Here is a 22413-nt window from a genome sequence, read left to right as displayed (position 1 = left end):
ATTAGTCATTTTGTAAAAGAAGACTTGAATAAAAGAAAAAGAATGAAAGAAAGTGAAAAATAATAGCATGCTTCAGTTTCTACTCGAATAATATCAGTTCTTTCTTTAGAGGCAGATAGTCTTTTGGGGATTGTCTTGGATCATTGTATTGCTGAAAATAGCTAAGTCATTCACAATTCTTTATCATGCAATATTGCTGTTACTGTGTGCAATGTTTTCCTGGTTCTGTTCACTTAACTTCACTTTTACAATATTGCCCCTATTTTATAAATAAGAAAACTTAGATTCTAATGGGGAAGCACCTTGTCCAAGGTCACATAGTTTGTATCTGAGCCTAACATGGAACTCAGGTTTTCCAGAGTTAGTTTTTTTGCTTCCAGTTCCTATGCTGACTCTAATTTCTTCTGAAAGGAGGAAGGGGAGTGTGCTTTAATAGAAAGAAAATTCAATGGCTTTTTCTCAATCCTCACTCTCCTTGACCTCTCTGTAGCTTTTGACACTGTTGATCACCCTCTTCTCTTTGATACTTTATTTTCTCTAGGTTTTTCAGGTACTACTCTCTCCCAGTTCTTCTCCTATCTATTTGACCACTCCTTTTCAGTCTCCTTTGCTGGATCCTCTTTCAAATCATGCTAACTGTAGGTGTCCTATGGAGGTCTGCCCTGGGCCTTCATATCATCTCCCTCTATACTATTTCACTTAGTGATCTCAACTGATCCTATGGATTCAATTAGAATCTCCATGCAAATATTTCTTAAATCTACCTCTCCTGCCTTAACTTCTCTTCTGACCTCCAATTTCACCATCTCCAACTGCCTTGCAGACTAGATGTCTAATAGATGAACTAGATGTCTAATAGACATCTTAAACTCAACATGTCCAAAACTGAACTCATACCCTCTCCCTTTCCTAACTTCTCTATTACTGTTGAGTGTGAGCAGTTAAATAACCTCAGGCTTTTAACCCAGGTGTCATCCTCAGTTTTTCATTTTATTGCACTACTATATTCAATCTATCGCCAAGGCCTGCAGATTTCACCTTTGCAACATCTCTGGAATATATTCCTGTAAACTGAGGCAGACGTTCTCTTGAGGGAATTTAGATCTCTCTTTCCCCCAAGGGGGAGGACACACTTTAGAGAACCCAAAGGCCAGTTCTGGTGATTTAAATTCCCCTTTTCCCTAAAAAGAAGAAAACCATAGGAAGACAATACCAGTGAAATTAAAGAAAGGTTTTTGTTAAGCAGGGAAGAAAAAAACATGCACATGGTAGGGTTAGGGTTAGAGTCAGAATCAGAGAGCTAGAGTCAGAGGCATTTAACAGGACTCCAGGTAATGGATGGGAAAAGTTTATCTACCTTCTAAACAAAGGGAGGTGAGGAATTTGGAGGGAAAGGTGGGCTTAGAAAGGAATGAATCAGTAAACCCTATCTCTAAGGGGAGGGGAGAGTGAGGAATTCCAGGTGTGAGAACTGTGGGCCTTTGATACACAAATCAGAAGGCATCCTTGGTGATAAGCAGCTTCAAGACTTCATGAGATGTCTCCAAAAATAGGATATTTCAAGATCCCCCCCAATCAAAATTAATAAAAAAAACAAACACCAAAAAAAAAACCCAAAACAGGCTATGTCAAGTCTCATAACCTGCAGTCAGGAAAGTCTTTGAAGATAGGGATGTCTCTTGAAAGTTCATAAACCACCAAATGGCTCAGGATCTGCTTAAGAGCTGGTATAATCTTAATTGGCTTCAGAGTTGCTGATTTTCTGCATGTCCAGCTGGGTTTACTCATGGGTTTACACAGCAAAGGATTACTGGTATGTCTAGCCAATACAGCCAGTCCTCATACAGTTCTTCTAGTTACCTAGATAATTGGGGAGGAGGGCTCAAACAAATCAAGGTATCCATTTTCACATTCCCTTCTCTCTTCTGACACTGCCATCACCCTGGTACAGGCCCTCATCACCTCATACCTCACACCTGGACTATTGCAATAGCCTGCTAGTGAGTGTGCTTGCCCCAATTCTGTCTTCACTCCAATTTGTGACGGTTAAAAAGTGCAAGAGACATAATTTCTGGGTAATTAATAATCGTATTAATCATGCAATAATTAATAAAAGGGGTCAGTGACACTCTCAAGTGCTGAAAACCCCTCATGGAACCCACCCAATATTTATATGCTCTTGGAAGGATGGTTATTCCCTAGGGTGGCAATCAACTCTGATTGGTTAACAAGTAACAAAAGAAAATAACTATGATAATGAAAGGTGAACCCATTTTAATGAGAAGCTGGGGGATGTGACTTTGATCAACTCATTTACTTCCAAACATACCCTCAGTTTTGAGCAATCTAATTAAAGAATTTATTCCCATTCAAACCTGAGTAGAACACAAAGGGCTTCCCCACTTGTATGGGGTCTTAACAAAACTTTCTGTTTGGCATTGAAAATCATAACCTAATCCCTTTTACCTGTCTGGTCTAATACCTTACTCCCTGTTTCATACTATTCCATCCAATGATGCTGGCCTCCTGGATGTTTCTTGAACAAGACCCTTCATCTCTTGACTATGGTCATTTCTTCTGGCTCTCCCCTTTGCCTGGAATGCCCTTCCTCTTCATCTCTACCTAATACCTTTCCTGGCTTACTTTAAGTCCCAACTAAAATCCCATATTCTACAGAAAGTCTTTCCTGATCCCTCTTAATTCTAATGCCTTCCTTCTTTTAACTATTTCCTCTTTATGTTATATGTAACTTGCTTGTACGTATTTGTTTGCTTAGCTCCCATTTGATTATGAGCTCCTTGAGGAGGTCTTTTTTTATCCCTAGTCTAGCACATAATACAGTGTCTGAAACTGACTGAACGGAGGCAGAATGTATAGTTAGAAGACCCGGGTTAAAATTCAGATGCTGATATTCTCTAGCTTTGTGACTCTGGGCAAGTGCTTTCCCATTCTTGTTTCAATTTCTCTCTTTGTAAAAATGAAGAGGTTAGCTTATTGGGGTTCTTAACCTGGAGATTGACATTTCTTACAAATATCTTAGTAATTATTTCAATATAATTGAATTCCTATGTTGTCACACATATTTTATCTCATGTAATTAAAAACATTATTCTGATAAAGGCTCCATAAGCTTTACTAGGTTACCAAAGGGATCCAAGACACAAAAATACTTCAGAGCCTCAGGCCTACATAATCTCTAAAGTGCTGTGTAGACCCGAAGGCTAACATGATGCACCTTGAACTCCATGGCTCCGCCCACCCCTTTCGTAGCCCCGCCCACTCCAGTCTCAGTCCTCTGAGCAGAGCTATTCACAACTCCTGTTCTACAGAATTTTAAGTGGGTGGGGCGGGAGAGGGGAGGAGCAGAGGCGTGGAGGCTCCCTAAAGAGCATGCGCAAACTATGGAATCGTAGGGCATCGAGGAATCTACTGCCCAGGGTAGCAACATAGACACGCGGAGACGGCACCAGCCAATCAGCTCGCGGGGAGGGGGTGGAGCCTCCCTCCGGCGTTCGGAGAACATTTGGTGACTTCCGGCAATAACCGAGCGCTGCTCCCTGGGGCTGCAGAGCCAGGCACTTTCCCGGGATCGGGGCAGGAGCCAGGTAAGGTGGAGGACACCCCAAGACAGGCTCGCCTCTGCGCTCGGGCCGCCCCCGACTTCTTCGAGGCCCGCTGTCCCTCCGCCCATGCCCCTCCATCCTCCGCCCCCACCTCTGTGATCTTCCGTTCCCCCAGCCGGGCTCCCCATCTCCCCGTCTCCTCCTCCTTTTGTGCTCCCCGGCTCCCTCTCCGGTGATCTCCATCCTCCCTCTCCCACCCTCCCCTTCACTTGAGTCTTCTGCACTCCTTCCCTTTCTCCTTGCCTCCCCTCCTCCGCGGTCCCCTTCCCATCCTCTGCTGCTTCCATCTTCCCTTCCTTGTCCTTTCCCTTCCTGTTCTCATTGGTGCCTGTCTCCCCCCAGCTTCTGCTAACCTCCCTTCTCCTGCATCCATTTCCCATCCTCCCTCCTTTCTTTGTTTCCCCCTCTCCTTTTCCTTCCTCCTCTTGCGGGCTCTTTTTAACACCTCTTCTGCCCGTCATTTGTGCTCCTTGGCCTCATCCTCCTCCCCCTTTCCGTGGTCACCCCTCTCCTGGCCTGTCCTTGTTTTACCCTTCCTCTTGTCCTCGTTTGGCTTGCCTTAGCTGTCTACCTTACACCTTTACTGCTGTCTTCTTTGTTGCTTGTTCTCCCTAGCATCCTTCAAATGTCAGCTAAAAATCCCACCTTTTGCAGTAAGCCTTCTCCATACTGGTAATGCTAATAATGTGCCCTCAGAGATTATTTCTAGTTTATCCTGTATATATTTGTTTGAATGTAGATGTTTGCATGTTGTCTCCCCAATTGGATTGTAAGCATCTTGAGGGCAGAGACTGGATTTTGCCTTTCTCTGTATCTCAGTGCTTAGTACAGTGCCTGATATTTAATAAATGCTTCTTGTCTTTAATAAATGCTTCTTGACTCTCCTCCTTCATGTATTCCCCCAACTCACTTCTTATTAAATGGAATCTTATAACTTTGTTACATTTTTTCTTTATCACTTCTTCCTATTGTTAAGCTGTGATTCTAACCACCTTTCTCCATCAGATTCTACCTCTTTTCTCTATCCTATTAAGATTCAATCACGGAATCACATCTAGATATTGGATCTTGATAAGATCCTACAAAAATATTTGATCTGGGACATGGGTTCAGTCTTCTTTACGCTATACCATGCTTTTCCCATTTGTAAAGATTAAAAGTGTCTTGACTCAAGCTTTCCTCCCTTTTTGAGCAGTTCTAAAACAAGCCCTAAACAAAAAGAACATCCATCTCCTGACATCATATTTTTATTTATTTTCCTTTGGATTCTCTCCATTTTCAAGCAGTATCACTGATTATTTCCTTTGTTTTCTTTAACTTTATTCTTAACACTCTGCCCTTGATTATTCAATACTAAAAAAGTCTGTTCATTCTCTATTTCTTTCCTTAATGAAACTCAGCCTTGATGTAAACAATCTGGAAATAGAAAAATCCTAAATTATTTGTATTAATTTGTAGAAGAAAGAATTTGAGTATCTGTGATGAAGAAATGTCCTATGTGATATGGATTCAGCCTTTTAAGAATAAGGCATGATGTGACCTTGGACAAATCACTTAACCTCTCTAGGCCTCAGTTTCCTCATCTGAAAAGGAGGGTTGAACTACGTGGCTTCTGATGTTCTTTCCATCTCTGGATCTATCATCCTATGTTCCGTTCTGTTTTATTAGAAGACTATAAAGACTGTACCTTTGAAATATATAGTGAGAAATCATAAACAATCAGAAATATATCCTTCTCTTGGAGATCCATTAACTATCCGTAAAAACAACCTTGCCATTATAATCAGTTGATAATGCTGTTTGTTATGCTGTTATATTTAAACTATTTATAGCTCATACCTTGTGCTTACAGTTTTTATTATCTTGAAGACCAATTTAATAACTAGCTCAATGATTTTCAAAGAGTGTTTTAGTTGCTTACCTTCCACTTAACTGAGAAAGAGATGGCAAGGCAATATAAAGGGTTCAGCAAGCTTTTTGGGGGGATTAAAATTACATTTTGTTTGAATCACGTTTTCCATATCTTACTGCAAAAGGCATTTCAATGTCAACTTAATGTAGTGAGTAGACTGGAATTTAAATCCTGCTTCTAGTACTTAAAAATTGTGTAATTTTGAGGAAGTCACTTTCAGACTTACTTTTTCTCATCTGTAAAATGAAAATAACAGCATTTGCACTATTGAATTGTTTTGAGGAAAGTGCTTAGTAAACCTCCAAGTATTACATAAATGCCAATTATTATTTGTATTGTTCATAACTTTAGATCTTAAGTGTTACAAAGTACCATGATAATGCGGGTTTTAAATTCCGTTATGATTCTAATTGATTTGAGGAAAGCAAGTGAGAAGGAAAATGCTGTGATATGGTTGAAGAATCAGCTATTTCTTTGCTATTCCTGCTTCTGAAGTGGACAAGTTTTTCTACTCATACTAGAGCTCATCACTTTTACTTGGTACCATACCAGCTGTGGTTTTCCTCCTAGTGATATGAGAGCTCATTTCCACATTTAACCTGACATCGTTTGTGATGAAATATGCAGTAGCCTCATTACAAGTAACTGTACAAGCTATTACATGAAAAGGCAGTAGATATTTACTCAGCAACTAGATATGTACACGTATAATACACCCTAGCTATGATTTCTACATCTGCCACACCAGAATTTCTCCAGTTGCCTCAAAAGGTATTGTGAGATGAAATTAATTTTAATTCAATACATTTTCAAGTGCCAGATAACAAAATTCTCAGTCTCAATTCTAAAAAAATCATCATGCCATAGTGCTTTGCACATAGTAGGCACTATAAATATTTATTAAATTGGATTGTGAATATTCCAGTTTTGTTCTTAATACTTCAGAAGTTGAGAGCAATCCATACCTCTTTCACTTGAAGGAGCCAGGCCTTTAATTAAAGGAATAATTAATTAAAATAAATAAAATGAGGTTTTTATTTATGTATTATTTTCCCCCTAAGTCCATTCCTTCTCCTAGCTTTCCTCCTTCCAGTCACCCAGGTTCATAACTTCAGAGTCATCATTCACTCTTTATTTTCTATTACTTTTCACATCAAGTGTGTGTTTCTCCCTTCCTCCACCTCAGTTCTCTGTGTGCCAGGGGGCCCAGCAGATTGGATTCTGTAGGAAACCCCTCCCAACCTTATTGCTAATACCCCCCCTCCCCTTTCTCTTTATTGTCAAGATGCTAAGGCTGCTCACCCGCCCACCATATCCTCATCCCTACAAGAGAGAGCTCAGAGTCTGATCTACTATGACCCTTGGACGTATTCCCAACCCTCTACTAGTTGTGGATAGGGCCCCACCCTCACCACATGGGCATAATTTCTCATACTAATTGTATGAGCAGGGAGTCACCAACTTCAGTCCTTCCTGTAATTGAGTGAACTCATGGACCTTACCATCTATCTACCTTTCCATTCTGCCCTAAAGTCCATCAGGTCTTCGCATTTGCACTGCAATTGAACTCTCGTATATAGGTTGTCTCCTCCAGTAAGGGTATGAATTCCTTGAGAGCAGGAGACAAATTTGAAGAAGGGGCCAGTCATAAAATTCACAACCTCAAATGTCAATGTAAATAACCCATTGTCATAGGCAAAGAGGCAGATGTGCCCTCATAAGTATCATGTATTTGGTGGGATGAAATGTGTGACTAGGCAATGATACTGCACAGGTATACTAAAAGATACAGGATAGGTAAAAGGTGGTGGGGGCATTGTTTTTTAAGAAAGTATACTCAATGTGAGGAAATCCAGGACCCAGAGGATGAGCAGAATGACAGAGACAACGGTCAAGGTCGGTGTTTAGAGAAACAGAAGTAATTTTGTCATTGGAATATAATACATACCACATAGATAGAGTGGAAGTATATCAAATTTATGTTATGTGACCTCAACTAAGCCCTTGTGGCTATGAAGCAATACTTCTGTACCTCCCTAAACAGCTCATTCTCAGACTCATCTAAACTGAACCTTTTTGTTCCTCCTCAAATCTTCCATGATTTCCCCTTTCCCTCACCCTCTCAGCTGAGAACCTTGCCTCATACTTCACTGAAAAAAACTGAGGCCATTCACTCCTCTTTTCACCTCCTCATCTCACATCACTCAGATGCCTTCTGCTACCTCTTTCACCACTGTCTCATATGAAGTGACCCTCCTTGCAAAGGCAAGCTCTACATGTACAAGTGATTCCATTCCATCCCAATTCCTCCAGTAGATTGGCCACTCTATCATCTCCACTCATCTTCAATCTCTCCCTGTCTCCTAGCTGCTTCCCTACTACCTACAAGCCACGTTTCCCTCTGCTATTACGCCATATCTTTTCTGCCTTTTGTAACTCAATTCCTTAAGAAGACTTTCTACAGTAAGTTCCTCCACTTCCTCTCCTTTCACACTCGTCTTAACTCTACAGTCAAGTTTCCTACCTCATCCTTCAATTGAAACAGCTCTCCAAAGTTACTAGTGTTCTCTCAATTGTCAAATCCAATGGCCTTGTCTCAGTCCTCATCCTCCTTGTCATCTCTGCAGCCTTTGACACTCTCATCTCCTTGATACTCTCTTTTTTGGCTCTCAGGAAACTACTGTGTCCTGGTTCTCCTCCTACTTATCTGACTGATTCTTTTCTGTCTCCTTTTCTTTTCTGTCTCCTTTGCTGGTCTTCATCCACGTCATGCCCACTAACTTCAAGTATCCCACAGGCATCTGTCCTGGGCCCTCTTCTTTTCTTTCTCTATACTTGGTGATCACATCAGCTCTCATGAATTCAACTCTCTCTGTTCTGATGATTCTCAAATCTACTTAAACATCCTTAACATCTTTGCTGACTTTCAGTCTTGCATCTCCAAATGCCTATTAGACATCTTGAAATATGTGCTGTGGACATCATAAACTCAGCATGTCCAGAACTTCCTAACATTTAAAGCTAGAATAGATTGCCTAGATAGGTGATGGGTTTACCTTCCTTATTAGTCTTCAAGCAGAAGCAAGACAACCATTTGTTAGAAATGTTATAGTGGAGATTGCTTTCTTGTATGGACTGGATGAGACAGTCACTGAGGTCCCTTCCAATTTTCAAATTCTAGTCCATGGAGACATTTTCCTCTCTTATACATTGAATTGTTGAAACTCAACAAGCATTTATTAAGCACTTATTTTGTGCAAGGCACACAAGGAAAGAACTGAAAGTCTCTACCTTCATAGACCTTACTTTATAATGGGGGTGGGAGGTAGGAGAGGATGGCTTGGTATGCTGATAAATGTTAACAACCATATGGAGGAGGGGGGAGAAATGCCATGACACTTTTAAGTTTAATCTGCATTATTAACACTTTCTTAAGTTTAGACAATAATAAAAAATAAAAACAATAACAGCAATGTAAACAACAATAAATCAAACCCTGATTTGTAGTTATTTGCTGATTTCCAAGGTATAAATACTCACTGAAAATTTAACAAACAGACTGTTGTGACTTGTTTGAGGTGACTGTAGTACACCTCTATGCTATACAAGATACATACAGCACATATAGAGTAGGTAGAAGCCAATCTAAGAGGAGATGGTTTTAGCAGTTGGTGGGCTTGGTTGTGAAAAGTTTTAAATCCCAAGGAGGGTTTATATTTGATTTAAGAGGTAGTAGTGAGCCACTGAAGTTTATTGAGTAGAGGAATAGCCTGGTCAGACTTGCATCTTAGGAAAAATCACTTTGGCAGCTATGTGGAGGATGTATTGGAGTGGTGAGAGACTTGACAGAAAGAAATCAATTAGAAGGCTGTTACAATATGGAATTATGCCCAAGAATTTTAAAACTGTGTAACTTTGACCCAGTGATACCACTATTAGGCCTGTTTCCCAGGATGGTCAGGGAAAAAAGGAAAGAACTATATGTTCCAAAAATATTTATAGCAGCTCTCTTTGTGATGGTAAAGAACTGGAATTTGAGGAGATGCCCATCAATTGTGAAATGGCTAAACAAATTGTGGTATGTGATTGTGATGGAATTCTACTGTGCTGTAAGATATGATGAGCTGGTTGATTTTAGAAAAATGGAAAGATTTACATGAAATAATGAAGAGTGAAATGAGCAGAACCGTGAAAACATTGTATACAGTAACAGCAATATTGTTTGAAGAATAATTGTGAACGACTAAGTTATTTTGAGTATTATAAATACTCAAATCAACTACAATGGACCTTTGAAGAAAGATGCTATTTATTTCCAAAGAAAGAGCTGATAAATAGAAGTGTGCATAGTATGGTTTTACTTATATTTATAAATCTGTGTCAAATGGTGGCCTTCTCTAGTGCAGGGTGAGGTGGAAGGGAGACAGTTTGGAACTTAAAATGCAACAAAATAAAATATAAAAAAAAACCATGAAAAAAGGGGAAAAGAAGGTTACTATAGCAATACAAGGAGTGAACTAAGCTAATATCATTCTACCATCTCTGGTTTCTAGTGTCCATAGTATGTTATACAAAAAAGGTTAATGTAACTATTGTAAATGTGAAGAGATTTTTATATTTTATTATATAAATGAAACATTTTTATAGGGAAAATATGCCATTTTTGGGTCAAGACTGGAGATCTCCTGGATGGAGTTGGATTAAAACAGAAGATGGCTGGAAAAGATGTGAATCCTGCAGTCAGGAACTTGAAAGAGAGAACAACCAATGTAACATCAATCATGGCATGTAAGTTATAGTTTTTTATTCATTTATGCTTTGATATAATATTTTTTAAAAATTTTAAATGACAGATTCATGAAATATACATTTTGACCTTGTTAAACACCTTTCTGATGAAGATATGCAATGACTTTAAACATGGAATTGTACTTTGCACTATACACTTTATACTTTATAGGTTTCAAGGAGAATAAATTAACATGTATATTGAACTTGTCATGCAGTACTTCCTTGCTTTTTGAGATTAATGACATAAATATTGGTGTTCATTTATTAAAAAAGCAAATTATCAAAGTGATGCTTTGGTGACTTTGCAGGGCCTGGGGTTTTATCAGAGTGGGTATATACTCATCAATAAAGATTATAGCCACTCTTTTATGTCTTCTTATCCAATATGATTCCTATCCTTGTGTTTTTTTCATTAATTCTCCATAAAATATCTTCCCAAAGTGCTAGAGGATCAGTGTGGTACTCCAGCTGTCATTCTGTCTCTCATTCTTGAAAAATGATTGTGCCACTTACTTTCTGGTCATACATATCCTTATTGTTGTTTTTCACATGACTTTTCTTGTTCTGCTTTTTTGTTACACTGTGAAACCATACTTATGCCTTAAATCTGGATTACTTAAAACTCATTCTTCTGAGATTCTGATTTCATGTTTCACAAGCATCTTGCATTCCCAGGGAGAATATTCATGTAAGATAAGAACTTTCAGTGGTGTTGGTGTGTTTGAGGTCATGAGTTTTCAGGTGTTTTTTGGTCTAATCTCTCCTCCTTTGAGGGCAGCTGGGTGGCACAGTGGATAGAGTGCCAGGCCTGGAGTCAGGAAGACTCATCTTCCTGAGTTCAAATCTGGCCTCAGATACTTACTAGCTATGTGACCCTGGGCAAGTCTCTTCACCCTGTTTGCCTCAGTTTCCTCATCTGTAAAATGAGCTAGAGAATGAAATGGCAAACCACTCCAGTATCTTTGCCAAGAAAACCTCAAATGGGGTCCCCATAGAAATGCAAAACCAAATACTATGAAGTATAGTCACGTATTTTTGTCTTTCTATTCCATAATGATACAATTAACTCACCATCAGACTTGCTTTTCTTTAAATTAGTTGATGCAATGGAAGGAGTAATGCCTGAAAGTCAGAAGATTGGGTTCAAATTTTATCTCTGGTATTTTTGTGACCTTGAATGAATGATTTCATTTAATCTGTCTGAGTCTCAATTGCATTATTCATAAAATGGAGAGATAATACAGGTTCTTGTAGGTAAAGGGCTTAGTAAATAATATTATAACACTATATAAATGGAAGTTGGTATTAGTGTTACTGATCTTATAATACTGACTCATCAAGCCAATCCACATACTCCTGTCACTCATCAGCTTATAACTTTGGGCAAGTCTCTGAAGTTTTCTGAGCCCACTTCCATTATCTCCAAAATATCAGAGGATAGAGAGATAGCCTAGGTTATCTCTAAGATCTCTTTTGGTATTAAGTTCTATAAAATATGAATAATGAATATGTTACATAATAAAAAGTCACACTTCTATAGCATTTGCACAGTAATATCCCCAATATAACACTGTGAAGTTGGTATTATTAGTATTACATCTTCATTTTTTAGATAAAGAAACAGCCAAATGAACCAGAGTTTCAGGGCTAGTCAGGCAATCAGTCATTCAATAAACATTTATTAAGTGCCTTCTGTGTACCAAGCTCTTTGTTAAGCACTGGAGATATAAAAAGAGGCCCTAATCTAATGGAGAAAACAACAAACAAATATACACACACACACACACACACACACACACGTATATATGTATATACACACATAAACATATACACACACAAACACACACACATATATATACACATATATATATATATATATATATAAAATCTACATAGAGGGTAGATGGAAGTAAATAAGAAAGAGAAGGCAGTTGAATTAAAAGGGATTTTACTTGAGACTTGAAGGTGGAGAAGGCATTAGGTAGAAATAAGGAGGGTAGAATTCCAGACATTAGGGACAGCCAGAGAAAATGTCCAGAGCCAAGAATAGTGTGTCTTGTTCCTGGGAAGGTCGGTGTCATTGGATCAGAGAGTGTGAGGAGTGAGGTGCAAGAAGACTGGAAAGGTGGGAGGGGACTTGGTTATGAAGAGCTTTGAACATTAAACAGAGGATTTTGTATTTGATCCTGGAGGCAGTAGGGAGCTAGTGGAGTTTATTGAGTAGGGAGGTTTCGTAGTCATACCTGCACTTTAGGGATAGCACTTTGAAGAGTGAGTGGAAGCTGGATTGGAGTAGGAAGAGAGTTCAGTCAATCAATGAAACATTTGTTTAGCCAAAAAAAAAAAAAATGAATGGATTAGCTTGAGAAGTCACCTGTCTAGGTGCTTGTCATAGTACATTTGTGAAATTGAATTGAATTGGGCAATTTGAATGTTTGATTCACCTTGTTTTTCCCCTTTTTGATTTGGACTCTGTACTAGATATTCTTCATGATGGTGATTAACACCTCTTGCAAGTATGTGTCTTCTGTTTTATTCCTTGATTAATATTAATAACCAAAGTATGATCAACCAATTTATCACTGTAGTTACTTTTTTTGTATGATTTTAACATTTGCATGGGAAGGGTACCTTTAGGACAGCATTTAATTCCTTAATGATTTAAATATATATAAAATTTACAGTCAGATAATAAATTCAGAATATTTTGTTCTCTACAATTTTTCCATCAATTTTGTGATTGTGAAGATGTAGGATTCTATGAGATATTGAGAAAACCTCCCTCTTTCTCATAGCTTCTGCACAGATATCCTTCATGTATGTATGTGTTGATTACTGTTAGAAGTGTTTTATAAAGATGCTAAAGTGGGCATGTAACTCATTAATTATATATTCTCTCAGTTGTCCTTTTTGATAAAAATGTCGGATGTTTTCCATGCCTTTGGATCTCAATACTAATTGTTTGGCCTCTAGTACAGAAATCATCTGTATATACTTGTTCTAGTGCAGCTCCTTTCCACATCTTTGTTTTCTTTGGTGCCAACCCCACTTCCCAATGTGGCACATTGGGACCGCCATATTAGGACCCAAATGTGGTGGCTTTTGTGATGAAAAGAGTTTGTTGTAAAAAAAAAATCTTTACGGATCTCCATTTTTCATGTTTATTGTTCTTTTAATTTCATCCTTAAATGCCCTCTTGATGACTTTGCTTATTAGTTTAGTCTCTCACCAACCTTCTTTAAATTTGTCTTTCCCTCCATTGCTTTCCCTCCACTGCCCATAACATTCCAGTATCTCCTATGTACGATTTTTCAAATATGTTTACTACCTTATCTTTATACTTGGCATCAAATGCTCATGGACAAAATGACTTAGTTGTTATGCAAAATTGTCGTAGACCCATTTTTCCCTTTGCTTCCTTCTACTGTTTTGTGAGGCACTTATAGTTTTCTACCCTCTATTACACAGAATTTTGTAAATGAGTTTATATCTTGAACTAATGGTGTCCATAGCTACTAGTAACATTTCTCTTCTTGGTAAGGACATTATTTGTTGGCTGAAGTGGTTTCTGGACTCTTTTGTCCTGTTCGTTAAACTAATTATTTTACCTTCCTTAAGTACTGTTTAACCACCTTAGTATATGGTGATAATCAGAACTACTGTATTATATCTATTTGCCATTTTTTGGCATCAATAATTTGTTCAAATAGATGAGGTTGTATCTGTAATTACATGAAGTGTCATCTCATTTTTGTCCTTCTAATTTGGTATTGATTTTACCTTTTCTCTAACTGGTTAACGTTCCGACTACATATAGATGATTATGAAATTACTACTCCAGCAAAAGCCTTTCATTTTTAAAGATATAGTCAATTTTGTGTGTGTGTGTGTGTGTGTGTGTGTGTGTGGTGTATGATGTTAGGTGCTCACTATGTTTGATGCATCTTCTAATTCTTCTTGAAAGTAGTATTCATGACCTATAGATGAGAAGCTTAGCATACAAAACTTTGGCTTTTTTTCTTTTTTTTTTAATAAAAAAAATTTTAAATCACTGAAAGTCACTTGAAATGCCACACCTGAGACAGCTAGGTAGTGCAGTGGATAGAGCACCAGCCCTGGGGTCAGGAGGACCTGAGTTGAAATCTGGCCTTAGACACTTGCCACTTACTAGCTGTGTGACCCTGGGCAAGTCACTTAACCCGATTGCCAAAAAAAAAAAAAAATTCCACTTCTTTTCCACCTCCTCCTCCTCTCCATTGAGAAATAAAAACAAAACTTCTGTTATAAACATGATAATCAAACTAAACAAAATCCCATCTTGGTCATATTAAGAAAAAATTCTTAATCTGTACTCTGAGTCCATCATCTTTTTTGTCAGGACATGATCACATTTTATCATGAGTATTCTGGAATTGGAGTTATTCTGAAGTCTTTCAAAGTTGTTTGTCTTTATAATAATGTTATTTTATAAATTTTTCTGGTTTTGCTCACTTTGCTCTACATCGTTTCATACAAGTCTTCCCCAATTTCTCAGAAAGTGTCACCTTTATCATTTTACATAGCACAGTAGTGTTCCATTTTATTCATATACTATAGCTTGTTTAGCCATTCCCCAATTGGTGGTTCCCCCTTCAGTTTCTAATTCTTTGTCACCACAGAAAGAACTGCTATAAATATTCTTGTTCATATGGATCCTTTTCCTCTTTCTTTGATGTCTTTGGAGTATAAACCTAATATTCATATCACTGTGTGTGTAAGGGTATGCACAGTTTGATATTGGGGGCGTAGTTCCTAATTGCTTTCCAGAATGACTGGACTTATTCATAGTTCCATCATTTGTGCATTAATGTACCTGTTTTCCCACAAGCTCTCCAGCATTTGTCATTTTCATTTTTTGTCAGCTTTATCATTCTGATAGTTGTGAGATATAACCTCCGAGTTGTTTTAATTTACATTCATTTAATTATTGTATTAGAAAAATTTTATATGGCTATTAATAGCTTGGATTTCTTTCTCTTAAAAGTACTATTCATATCTTTCAATCTATCAGGAAATGACTCATTCTTATATAATTATTCTTATAAATTTAAATGAATTCTTTATATATCTTAGAAATGAGATCTTTATCAGAGAAACTTAATACTTAGGCTTTTTTTTTTAATTTAGCTGCTTCTAATTTTAGCTATGTAAGTTTTTTTTGTGCAAAACCTTTTAATTTAAATATAATTACTTATTTTATCTCCTATAATCCTCTCTATCTCTTATTTGGGTCATGGACTTTCCCCTATACATAGGTCTGATGGGTAGTTTCTTCTTTGCACCTCTAATTTACATCTTTTCTATCCAAGTCATGACTGAACTTATTTTCAGGTTATTGTATTGTATAGTATGAGATGTTAATCTATGCCTAGTTACTACCAGACTGCTTTCAAGTTTTCCCAACAATTTTTGTTGAATACTGAGTTCTTGCCTCAATAGCTGGGATCTTTGGGTTTATCAAACACTAAGCTACAAGGATTTGTGAGCCTAGAGGACAGTGAGACCTCAGTGAAACATTTTTTTGTGTTTGATATGCTCTCCCTCTTCACATCTATCTTTTTGGTCTCCAACCTCCTTTCAAAGCAACTCCAAGTGCTACCTCCTACACAAGGACTTTCCTAATTACCCAATTGACAACATTCCTACCTATCCCCAGAATTTCTTTTGAGGAGTGTGAGTTTTTTTAATTAGTATGCCCAGTACCCTCAGTACCTAGCACTGTACTTGGTACATAATAAGCACTTAATAAATGCTTTTTGAATTGAATTGGATGGAGAGTGATGATGGACCTAGGTGAATTATTAAGTAAATAAGTTTGAGAATCATTATGGAATAAATAGTATTATGTAAATCATCCATAATGTAGTAACAGGATACTTTTGAAGCAGATGTGAAATAGTTTTTTATCCATCAAATAAAGATAAATTTGGGTCACAGAACTTGAGACTAAGTTACATAGTGAGAAATAGAACCCACATTTCTTTGGTTCATGTCACTGTTGCTTCAAATTTTGCCCCATAAGAGAAATTTCAAAAATATTTGTTTCAAATAGAAGGACATTGTAACTTGAAAGGCCCTTGGTAATCATCTTTGCCAGTTTCCTTTCTATGTGTTTTCAATTGTGTATCTTACCTTTTCTTTTTATTACTTGATATGCCGGTATTTAAAATGGACTCTTAATCCAAAAAAATGTTTGTAGCAACCTTGTAACAACCTTTTCTTTGGAAAGTGGTTTTCTCCTTTTTCTTATTTCATTGCACTGATTAGGCTAATAATGGTATCCAATAAACTTTTGGAGCTTATTCATAATTTGGCAAACTCTTTTTATGATGAACATTGATCATATGGTCTTGAATTCAGTTGTGAGGGAGAACTCTATATACATAGCACTAATGCATGAAGAATCACAGAAAGTCACCTGATATTGCAGTTTTCTGGAAAGAGTACCAGAAATATAATATTGGCATCATGGGTAAGATAAAACCATTTGCTGGCATGAGTAGGTTTTTTTTTTCCTTCCTATGGAGCATGGTCAGCACACATGGTCAAAGGTAAACATATTCAACAATATAGTGAAACTTTCTTGAATATTCTTATTTTCTCATCTTCAAAATATTTACATTTTCCTTTCCTTTTTCCACAGGATCATTTGACAAAACTTAAATTTTTCTTTGCTAATTGATTTCTATGTGGTACCTTGGCCTTTCTTTTTGATTTGTGTAAGTTTGTAGTCAATCACTTCGACTAAAGCCCCATTAAAAGTCAGCATTATTATTTTCATTATTTAAACAAAATTTGACTCCATTTCTTCATTTTGTGGCAGATTTGAATCTGAACTTTTTAAAGACTCTCGTGGTGGAATACTAACTCCAGATACTATTAAGCTAGAAAGGTATGCTTTATCCTCCTGGTGATTCACATTGTGTTTGTTGTCAGAGATGGACTAGCTCATCACTAATCCATCACAAGCTAGACTGACAGCTAGGTAATGCATATTTTTTGGCCATAGCAACTCATTGAGCTATGGAAATACCTTGTTTTTATATGCATTTTTATACCGATTCCAAAAATGCAAACAGACTTTCTTTATCACTAAATTCCATGTAGAAGAATTGTGACCTGCCTGCATAGTAGGGAGAATACATGTTCTGATTTAAAATGATGCATCCTTGAAATTCTAAAAATATTTCCTTGTACATTTAGTCAAAAAAGATGTTTGTTTTATATTTGACTTCGTCATGTTTCAAATATGTATCTAGAATAGGAATTTAGTTAACTTAGGAAATAGTTTGTGAAAAAAAATCACTCCACAAATTTTTTTAGTTAATTACTGTTTTTACTTTCCTTGACTATGAGCTGATGTTTTTATGTGCCAAATGCCTCAGCTTGTTTAATACACTTAAATCTCTTCCACTTATATATCTTATTAATACAGTACTTCTCTCCCAGTTCAGATTTTCTTACTGCTACTTGTTTTCCTTCAGTATATGATGTACTTTCTTCCTTCTCCCACTTGCCCCCAGACAGAAAAAGGAAACAGAGACAAAACTTGCTTTTTCCTCAAGTACTTCAAAGGTACTGTTTTCTTTGCTTGTTTTTTCCCCTTCATGATAGTGGAGACGGAAAATTCTGAAGTATACTTGGACAACAAAATTATTGGCCTAGATTTGGACCAGTTCTCTTTAGTCACTCTCATCTTTATTAGCCTTACTAACTGAAGCAAAACTCCTGTTTGTCCTCCACGGGTAATTAGACTAAAAATTCCCATCCTTCTACCTCCCTGCACTGTTTATAACACGTAGAACAGAAAGATGAGACATACCTACTAAGATAATGGGGAAGTAACAAATTCACACAAAGGGAAGGGAGCCCCCCTCAGGATACAAGGAACTATATGATCAATCTAGCAGATGAATTGCAATCAATAAATCAGTAAGCATTTATTAAACACTTGTGTACTGTGGCTGTACTCTGTGCTGCTAGATGGCACAGTGGATAGTGCTCTGGGCCTGGAATCAGGAAGAAGAGTTCAAATTAGGCCTCAGATTTTACTAGCTATGTGACCCTGGGCAAGTCACTTAACTTTTGTTTGCCTCAGTTTCCTCAACTGTAAAATGAGGATTATAATAGCACCTACCATCCAAGGCCATTGTGAGGCCCAAATGAGATAATAATTGTAAAGTGTTTAGAACAGGGTGTAGCATATAGTAAGTGCTATATAAATGTCAGCTATGCTGCTACTGCTAGATACTGGAGATGCAAAGACAAAGTGAAACATATAGTCCCTTCAAAGAGTTTACATTCTGTCAGAGAGAAAAGGTGGACAATATGCACGTATGTCAATCACGTAGAGTTCTTGCCCTATAATCACTGTTCAGAATCCATTTTGTCAGTTGGAAATTTCTTGGTCTTTTATGTATATTTTGATGATGAGTTTTTACAATACAAATAGAGTGTCTCTCACCTATTCTTTTTGGGTACCACTTGAATTTTGAAATGAATTATGCATTATGAAGCAATAATAAAGTGTGGTTTGGTTGAAAGAGGTGGAGGGATGGGAAGGGGCAGGGAAATGAGAAGTCACTAGTTGGCCTGTTCTTACAGTCTGTGTGAAAGTCCTACCTTACAATTTGGATCACGAATATATTCATTCCTATTGAGTTATACAGTAAAAAACAGTATATAGTAGACTATCTTTCAGTTGTTTGCTGGGTGGCATTTGTTAAACATATTCTAATTTTTTAAAGTGTTTTTTGTTCTTTGTAGATGTTGGCATACATTACTTAAATTCCTAGGATGGCTTAAAAATGTATCAGTCACTTGAATGATTTATGTTATATATTCAGTGAGCTAACTTTTAAAACCCAGAGATGAAACTTTATTCCTAGTTAAGAAAGTATATGAACTTTATTGTGGCTATAAAAGAGGTGCTCAGGATAAGACTTAGGTCAACATTTACATTAGTATATTAACTAGTAGAAATCATGGATCTCATCACAAGCCATTTATGGTTCCTAGGATTTAGGGAGAGTAAACAAATATATCAAGGATTATCACCCAGTCTAAATATACTGTATAACATCCAAATATGCTATCAGAGTATGACCTGTATTACATAGTAAAAAGCACTACCTTTACTTTTAAATTTTAAACTTGGATCAAGATGAACTCAGTGATTCCAATTGCGTTACTGAGGTTCAGCATGTCAATGCAGAGGGGAAAAAAAAAAGTAGTAATCTCCTTTTGAAGTCATCATTTTGTCCTCAGCCTCACTTATAGCTCAAGCAGACCAAAAAAACTTTGTTTGTAATCCTAATTTATTCAACAATCCAACTGAGCTGTTAGCTTCTGGGATAAAATGGTGAAGTCTCCTGCAATAAAGTATGTCCAAACCATGAAACTCCTCTCAAGAAGCATTAAGTATAAGAAGTATTCTTGGCATATCTGTGAGCATCTGGAAGTGATTGCTCTTTTGGTAGGATTACATTTTGAGCATATCAATTACTGATACTTTATTTGTGAACAAACATCAGAATTAGGAAAAAAAAATACATTAACCACAACAACAAAAAAAAAAAACCCAAACCACAGGCCTCAAAGAAAGATCTGATCCCAGGAAACAAAATGTAGTAAGCCCACTACTAGTTAGACATGAAATAAAGTTTTCTTGCCACCATATTATGCATTAGACTTAGTTTAATGAAAAATTTAGTCAAGATGATGTATTGAGATGTTATATAGGTTTCCTCTTTCTGAAAAAAATAACTTTCCAAGTCTGAGTGGGGCTAAAATTAAAGGAATATTTACATATCCTTAAAAGAAGTGATACAAGATGAACCTGTTAGGAAGCAGATGAATGAGGAAGATGTTACATGAAACTCAAAAAAAGTGAACAAAAACTTTTTTTGGGAAACCTGCAAGTCAGAAAACTACCAAGAAATTGCCATTGATCTTCTTAAAGCTAGTGAAATTGTGAGATATAACGTCACTCAAGATCCGTTTCTTGGATTCACATTTGGATTTCTTTCCAGAAAAACTAGGTGCCTATCAGTATGAAGAATGCATCCATCAAAAAATTTCCACAATGCAAAAGCTGTATCAGGGCAAGTGGAATCAAAACATGCTGGCTGAGGAGAGATATTGGATATTGACAAAGGATATTCCATTGGTGAAACACAGCAGGAAATCATAAGCAGCTGCATTTTAGGTTAGTTAAATGAACACAACTTTATTTAGTGAAAGCAATTTTTAGAATATAAAAACTGTGGTTCTTGTGAAAAGAGTAGGTGACAAAATCCGAGGCCTAGTTGAAATCAGTACTACAAGATATACTACAAGGTTTGCCTTTTTATTTATTTGTGATAGAAAACAAAAAAAAATACACTATTTTTTGTTGTTGGGGGATGTAGAGTCAATGAGAAGTGACAGTGATCTAAAAAGAAGAAGGATCAGTGAAACGTTAGTTTTTAAAATTAGAGGAAAATGTACAGGAGAGAGGGCCTGGTCAGTTTACCAGCATTGATTAATCCCTAGCTGATATAGCTAGAAACTAACTACTTCCAGTGGACTCGTGATTTTTTAAAAATAGTAAATAGTTGTGAATATGTGTTGCATCTTTTTTCATAGCATCTTCTAAATGTATAGGTGCACTTGTGATGTATCCTTATTCAAATATTTAATAATATACACACACACATACATACATACATATATATATATTTAGATTAATCTCACCTTATGTTCTTGTAGAGCAACTTCAAATGTATTCATTTAATAAAGTATAAAGGAAATAGAAACTTCTGAAGTCTATTATACTATATTTCTGAGTATAAATGGGCTGTTGCTCTAGTAAAATGTAAAAAGTATTTTAACTTGTAAATTGCCTATTGACAAAGGCAGATTGATTCCTAAAGTCATTGTTAGTTTGATCTGATTTTTACTATAGTTGGGGCAGAAAAAGTTTCTTGGGAACATATTTCCCAATGATTATGATAGAAATTATTGAGAAAATTTATGATATACAAATGTAGCAAGATTTCCTCTGATTCACCAAACATTTATTAAGTGTGCCTACTTTGTTCAAAGTTAGATGTACTAGAAAATATTAGAATAATTTAACTTTTAAAGATGTGTTTTAGCTCAAAAGGATTCAAAAGGATGTTTTAAAAATTATTTAATGATTTCACAACCTTTTAAGATAATTAGTGACACTTGAGGTACCTTGAAACCAGGATTGAAGATTAGCATTTGTGATGACCAAGTGATCTTTTTAATCTTTTGTTTACATAATTTAAATTTTGTTAAATAATTTAAAATTATCCTAATTGGGATTTTAAAAAATGCTTTGCAGTAATTGCTATTTATGTTTATTAAACCTAACAATACAAATTAGGCACCCTGGTTTGTAGATAGGATACCTATTCACTGTCACCATTGCTTATTGTGACTGTCTTTGTAATGCTTAGGATTTCATCCAATGTGTAAATGCCTCTATTACATAGCAGTAGTGGTAAGATTATATTCCAAGTAATATTCATTCTAAAAGATACCACAGCAAAACCAAAAATGAAAAAAAAAAGGAAGAAAACTAAATGAGGGAGATGATACAATGACAGTGTCAGGGGTTTTCAATTATGTTGAATTTGATGTTTTTTATGTAACTGTAGGTGAATTACCAACTTTCATAAATGAGTGGGAGAATCTCAAAGATCAGTGAAGGTTCTAGAGGCCTCAGATTCTTCTGTTTGATATCTTTACTCATTGAAACAGTTACTGAAGCTATGTCACCACAATACAGTAATTGCTTTGTGTTGTTCCATATTCAAAAGATCCCCCCCCCCCCCAAATCTATGACTGCAGTTATTTGGACTACTTCTAATTTATTAACTTACTTTGATTTTGAAAGGTCAGTTTAGTTAGATGGAAAGTTATATGTATGCCTGCATCCGTCAGTATCAGAAACAAATTCAGTCCTAACAACTAGTGAACTAATACTAAGTAGCTAGCCTTAAGGTGGATGAGACTATTTCCTGAATTATCAGTTATATG

The 22413-nt window shown here is 36.5% G+C and overlaps 1 protein-coding gene across 1 annotated transcript in view; it reads left to right on the top strand.

Annotated features, from left to right (window-relative positions):
* Positions 1-3497: 3497 nt before the first annotated feature.
* FBXO25 (F-box protein 25) overlaps positions 3498-22413 on the top strand; it is a 95947-nt gene continuing 77031 nt past the window's right edge. Inside the window, exons 1-2 of the mRNA XM_027840230.1 lie at positions 3498-3605; positions 10183-10323. Of these exons, the coding sequence (XP_027696031.1) occupies positions 10190-10323 (134 nt within the window). The 5' untranslated portion in view covers positions 3498-3605; positions 10183-10189. The remainder of the gene's footprint in view (positions 3606-10182; positions 10324-22413) is intronic.

Source organism: Vombatus ursinus, unplaced genomic scaffold (assembly GCF_900497805.2).
Source record: "Vombatus ursinus unplaced genomic scaffold, bare-nosed wombat genome assembly UNPS02014841.1, whole genome shotgun sequence".
Taxonomy (NCBI): Eukaryota; Metazoa; Chordata; class Mammalia; order Diprotodontia; family Vombatidae; genus Vombatus; species Vombatus ursinus.
This window is presented reverse-complemented; position numbering and strand designations above follow the sequence as displayed.